Source organism: Akebia trifoliata, chromosome 3 (assembly GCF_017979445.1).
Source record: "Akebia trifoliata isolate Shusen 1 chromosome 3, ASM1797944v1, whole genome shotgun sequence".
Taxonomy (NCBI): domain Eukaryota; kingdom Viridiplantae; phylum Streptophyta; class Magnoliopsida; order Ranunculales; family Lardizabalaceae; genus Akebia; species Akebia trifoliata.
This window is the reverse complement of record NC_141377.1, coordinates 57,199,328-57,205,515: the sequence shown is the minus strand read 5'-3', so window position 1 is coordinate 57,205,515 and position 6,188 is coordinate 57,199,328. Positions and strand designations below refer to the sequence as shown.

Genomic DNA, 6,188 nt, shown 5'->3' with positions numbered 1-6,188 from the left:
AGTCCTACTTTGCTCATATGGGGGAGATAGTTGTCTTAGGACCTATTTGGTCCACCCATCTGTCAATCTTTTCTTTGGTTCTCTGTGGTGTTCAGTGTGACCAAGTCACGCACAGCTACCAAAAATTCATGTCATCAAACTATTAATTCCCCAGCTTCCAACTCCAAATCCTATACTTCAGGAAGTTGGATAAGTAACTAACTCCCTTACCTTCACTTCGAATTTCATTTGGCAAATTCTTTCCAACCTTTTGACTCTTTAATGGACTACATTACAAGACAAAGATAACACTGCCTATGAGTCAATTTCTTAGTCATGTTGAAATGTATGATCGAAAAATAAAATACATATTTCTGTGATCACCAATGCTCCAATGTTACTCTTGTAAAATAACCATAGATGTGTTTTCTCACGATATGAGTAAAAATCATCTATGATTATGTACGCATCTCCACGTTAGATTTGTGAAAATCGCAGTAAATACTGTGTCACCCAACCAAGACTCTACATATAATTGATTAGTTCTTGACCCCACAGTGATGAAAGATTCTAACCAATCAGGTGAAGTGCCATGTGTCGTACCAAGAATAGATGACGTTGGTTAGCTACCCAACTCCTTAAACTTTAATATCCTTCTACAAGTTCATCCGTCTCTCTCAATTTTTCTTCACTTTCGCCAACCACCAGCTTCCAACCATCGACTCACTCGCCACGTTCTTTGAATGCTCTCTCTCTCTCTCTCTCGCTCTCTGTTTTCCCCTTTTAAATACAAACACTCTCTTCGATTCTCTTGCAACCCCTAAACCACTTCTCTCTCTCTCTCTCGCTCTCTCTTATGGCTCCAGCATCTCTCCATCAGACCTCAAAGAGGGTCTGTGTGATGGACGCGTCAGGACGTCTAGGCTCGAGCCTGGTCGTGCGGCTCATGCAGAAGGGCTACACCGTCCACGCTGCAATCCACAACCATGGTTAGCCAGCCCACATAAGCACTTTTTTTTAACAGTCTTTTCTGTCATTAATTTTTCTCACACTTTTATGGGTTTATGTCCTTTCTAGCTGATTTGCAGACATTCAAGGGACTTAGTTGTGATAACAAGAATTTGAGGGTTTTTCGTTCAGATCCCTTCGACTATCAAAGTATCATAGACGCCTTAAGGGGATGTTCGGCCTTGTTCTACTCTTTTGAGCCTTCTCAAGAACAAGACACCTTCGATGTACGTTACCTCCCACCTACCATTATTGTCTACACGACCACTCCAGGTTTTAAATTTTAAAATAGGTTGATCATGACTAATGTTAATAATAATAATAATAATAATAATATATATATATATATATATATATATATATTATTATTATTATTAACCCTTGATTTTTTTTCTCCCAAAATCATGCATCTTCAACCACAGGGGCGGAGACAGGATTTTGTATTCGTGGGGGCAAATTACAAATAGAAAAATTTTCTGATTTTCTATGGGGGCAAAGTAGTAGAATGTTAAAATTTTGTGGGGGCAAATTACAAATAAAAAAATTTTCAAAACTTTTGTGGGGGCAAAGCAGTAGAATGTTAAAAAAAAATTTAAATTTATTAATACTTCCCTATGGATTGTAGAAATTCTTGTGGGGGCAATTGCCCCCACTGCCCCCACTGTAAATCCGCCCCTGTTCAACCATTTGAGTAAATTTGTTAACTGTACAACTTAACCCTGAAGTGAGGTTGAAAATGATGTATTGAAGATGATGTTCAATTGATAATTCAAAATTTGAGAAAGAAAAAAAAAAATCAAAGTTTTTTTTTACTTACAGCTTAAAGATGAGGATGACTAAGTCATTTTTATTAGTCTATCATTAAAGACTGAGGTCAAAGGACAAGTAAAGTCAAATAATTGGCGAGAAAGCACATGAACCACTTGATGGTTAGGAGGGGAGCGTAGTGCGCGTACTCTAGTCCTTGCTAATTATTAATGTTGTTTGGGTTTGGTTGCAGGAATTTATGACGGAGGTTGAAGTGAGAGCAGCACACAACGTATTGGAAGCGTGCGCACAGACGGATACGATAGAGAAAGTGGTGTACACGTCATCAGCGACGGCCGTTATCTGGAGAGAGGACCGTAAGTTAACGGAAGACTTCCAAGAGAAAAATTGGAGCGACGTTAATTTCTGTCGAAAATTTAAGGTATCAATTACTTTAAATAGTTATTAATTGGAATTAACTACCCTTAGAAATAACCAAAATTCCAGCTCCCAACGTGTTATAAGTAAAATTGGTGTGCTAATAGTAGAAGCTCAAAAAAATAAAGGCCAAATATTTTAGAATTATCCACTCAACCCGAGTTGGATTTCGGATATGTTACACTTTATTAGTAGGATCCGGGTTCCAGATAAGTATAAAAAAAATATTAGAGAGATTCTATTGTCTCACCAATTTTTACCAAGAACACCCTCAATACCTGTGCTAATTCTTCCTTAATATTGTATGACTTGGAGTGTTCTTAGTAAAAGTTGGTGTCACAATAGACTCGCTCTGTTTTAGTTTTATGCCCCACTCGTACCTCAATCGTGGACTTACAACCTCGTTGGACTCTAGAAAATGTCGACTTTTAATTTTTAAAGTACGCATAATTACAAAAACACCCATGATAGAACCTAAATTTACCAAATAACCTTCGTGGGCAGTTATGGCACGCGCTATCGAAGACACTGGCGGAGAAGACAGCGTGGGCCCTAGCAATGGACAGAGACTTAAACATGGTTTCCATCAACGCTGGACTCTTGTTGGGCCCAGATCTTTCTATCAAGAATCCCTATTTGAAAGGTGCGGCTGAGATGTACGAAGATGGTGTGTTGGTGACGGTGGACCTTAAATTTTTGGTTGACGCTCACATCCACGTCTTCGAAGATATGTCGACATACGGACGTTATCTTTGCTTCAACCACGTTATAAACCGTCCCGAAGACGCCGTTAAGCTCGCTCAATTGTTAACGCCTTCAACCGCTACGTCACTTACTTTAAGGTTAGTTCGAATGTTTGATAAGGGTGTTTCTGTCTTTTCCTCTCTGCATTACTAAATAGTTTGATAGCTGTCGTTTTCTGAGGCAATACTTCCAGTAGAAATTGATTTTAAGGGATAAGTACAATCATCTTCAATTGATGTTATTGCATCTCTTTCGTCCACGTGGCGAATTTTCCCTCATTAATGATTTTCTCTCTATTTTCAGCTGTGAAGATACGAGAATATTTCAACAAAGGATCAGTAACAAGAAGTTGACCAAGTTGATGGTGGATATTAAAAGTTAAAAATACACGTGGAGTGAATCTTCACCATAGAAATCTACGGTATTGGAAGTGCACACGTCAATACTTTTACTCACTTTAAAGAATTGTCGAGAAAAAGTTATAGTGTACTACACGTCAGCCCACATGTTTGTAATAATATTCTGTAAATTTCATAAGGTTAAAGATGCCTTTGGAAGTAATATTTATTGAGATCTCACGTGTAACCATAAGAGTTAAACACGTGGCTATATGATGAAATCGACTTGTTTGTCGAGATGGAGTTTTAATGTTGTTGGTTATATCACAGCTGGTGAGGAGTTTTGAAGTGTGAAACCATTAAAACTCTAAAAGGAGGAGGAAATATTCTTTATTCTTAGTCTAAATAAAGAAAAAGATAACTTCTGTTTGCCACACCAACTTTTAGTTACAAACACCAATTTTCCAATTGAAGCATTTGTTTGTTTGCTTAAGAGAGGTTTTCTCACTAATAGAATTGGGTGAATTACCATTTCGTGTTCTGAAAATGAGTTATTTACTATTTTGACTAATTGTTCATTTTAATTATAAAAACGTGAATGATCTTTGTTTTCATTAACTTTTTTTTAGAACAGTACACAAATTCCATGGTTTTAAAGTGACTTTTTTTTAAAGGTTTAAAGGGATTGTTTCTTATTAGTCACTTTAAATCTACACAATAGTCACTTTAAAACCTTCGAATTTGTGATCAATTAAAATGAACAGTGAGCCATGAGCCAAAATCACAAATTCTTCAGAAGTTGAGCATTTATTTGTAAATATTTCATATTTAAAGATTTTTTAAAAATTACCCTAATCCTAGAAGGAAGATTATGGAATATAAAAGAGGTACTTGGTGGCTATTTTTACTTATGACATGATGATTAACTTGATGCATTATAAGTTAAATAAATTGGTGTAATTATAAAAAGAGGTGGTTTAATAATTGTGATAACATCACAATAATTTTTGTCTTATATGAGTTAGAAGTTTTAGAATGAGTTGATTTCTAACCCCATCAAAAGTGATTCACAAAAAGAATTGATGATCCACAATTCTTCCAACTTATAAATTAGAGTTAAAAATTTTGTAATGGACTGATTTTTAGTGAGGATGATCTCCTCATCATAGAAATCGTTCTCACAAAAAATCAGTCCATTTTAAAACTTTAACCCCATCAAAAGTGATTTACAAAAAATCGTTGTCATGAATGTTGTCACAATTGTTATCCCTTGAATCGTCTCTTAATAAAAATTCTCATCAAACAAACACAATGCGAGGTAAGCACATATGTTTGCACAGTTAATTAATTTTTTTTGTGGGGTGTGTTTGGTGTGGGGCAGAAAATAATAGTCAAAACCCAAAATTATATATATATATATATGGGGCGGTTCAAGGGCCATATGTAAAAACATATGAAAAAACTTTCGTTTTTCAAAAATAAGGGTTAGAGGTTTTGGATTGAGCTGATTTTTTGCAAGGATGGTCACTATGATGAGAAGATCATCCTCACAAAAAATCAGCTCAATCAGACACTTCTAAATCCATCAAAAGTGATTTACAAATTAGTGATAAAAATTGATAAAAAATCAACGATCCACATTCTAAATCACTTTTAATGGGGTTAGAAGTTTCAGATTGGGCTGATTTTTTTTTTTTTTGGATGATCTTCCCGTCATAGAGATCATCCTCACAAAAAATCATCTCAATCCAAAATTTCTAACCCATATTTTAAAATTTTATTAAAAACGAAAGTTTTCTCATATGTTTTCTCATATGGCCCTTAACCTGACCCATATCCCTAGAAAATTATATTAAAGGAAAATGCCTTAATGAGACCTGTGGAAGCAACTTCTTTTTAAATGTACCCTGACTTTTGAGTGATAGTTTAATAACTCAGTAATATATTTCTAACTTAATACCCACTCAACCCTATCAAACATATTGTTTGAATAGTCAATCTTAATAATTTATGTACTCAACTGTCAAAATAGTATAATTTATAATCTGAACTCAATGGCAATAAAAGGTTGACCTCAAAGATTAGATCAAAAGTCGATCTCAATGATTTGAATCATTGTTCATTGAATCTTAACAAATGAGGTCAGAAAAGTGCATTTTGGAAGATTTGTGGTACCGGCTGAGATAATCATTCATCCATTTATTTGAAATTTCAAAAATATCTTATTAATTTAATTATAAAGACAATTCAAACTTCATATAAATACTAACTTTTGTAAATCATATGTAATCATTCATATAAAAAATAAATTTGATTGGTGATATACAATCAGGATCAACTAGTAACATACCACACCACTATTGCCTGTTGCATCTCAACATTAAAAAAAAACCTCTTTTTTTTTATACACTTCATTATGGTAATGGGTGATCTGCAACTAACTGCTCCATATATAATAAATATATTGAAATTAATATTGTGATTAGTAAGGTAAGACAATATATATAAGGTCTCGCTCTATAAAACTTTCAGAATAGGCTGATTTTTTGTGAGGATGATCTCTGTGGTGAAGAGATCATCCTCACAAAAAGTCAGTCCAATTTGAAATTTTTAATCCCATCAAAAATGATTTACAAGACAAATTTTATTTCTCAATGTTGTCTGTCAAACACTAGGGTCGGGCTCAAGAACCAATAAGATAGTCAAATTGTGTTGTCTTATATGAGTTACAAGTTTTGAAATGAGCTAATTTTTTGTAAGGATGATATCTATGGTGAGGAGATCATCCTCACAAAACATCAGCCCATTCTGAAATTTCTTACCCCAATTTACAAGTTGAAGAATCATGAACCATCAATTTTTAGAATTAACTTATAAATCACTTTTGATGGGTTGGAAATTTTAGAATATGCTGATTTTTTGTGTGACGATAAT

General features: G+C 34.4%; 1 protein-coding gene across 1 annotated transcript; it reads left to right on the top strand.

The window, feature by feature from the left end:
* The first annotated feature begins 709 nt into the window (after positions 1–709).
* LOC147408279 (cinnamoyl-CoA reductase-like SNL6) lies at positions 710–3,610 on the top strand. Its single transcript, XM_086437203.1, has 5 exons — positions 710–968; positions 1,057–1,214; positions 1,988–2,176; positions 2,677–3,014; positions 3,220–3,610. The coding sequence occupies exons 1-5, from the start codon at positions 836–838 to the stop codon at positions 3,296–3,298; spliced, it is 897 nt and encodes a 298-aa protein (XP_086293329.1). The 5' UTR covers positions 710–835; the 3' UTR covers positions 3,299–3,610.
* Positions 3,611–6,188: the final 2,578 nt, after the last annotated feature.

What these genes read in the sequence shown, in the direction of transcription:
- LOC147408279 (XM_086437203.1), top strand. Translation starts at nt 836, where the DNA reads ATGGCTCCAGCATCTCTCCATCAGACCTCAAAGAGGGTCTGTGTGATG. An exon ending in AAGAACAAGACACCTTCGAT is followed by an intron (nt 1,215 to 1,987) that starts GTACGTTACCTC and finishes GTTTGGTTGCAG; the next exon opens with GAATTTATGACGGAGGTTGA. An exon ending in GCTACGTCACTTACTTTAAG is followed by an intron (nt 3,015 to 3,219) that starts GTTAGTTCGAAT and finishes CTCTATTTTCAG; the next exon opens with CTGTGAAGATACGAGAATAT.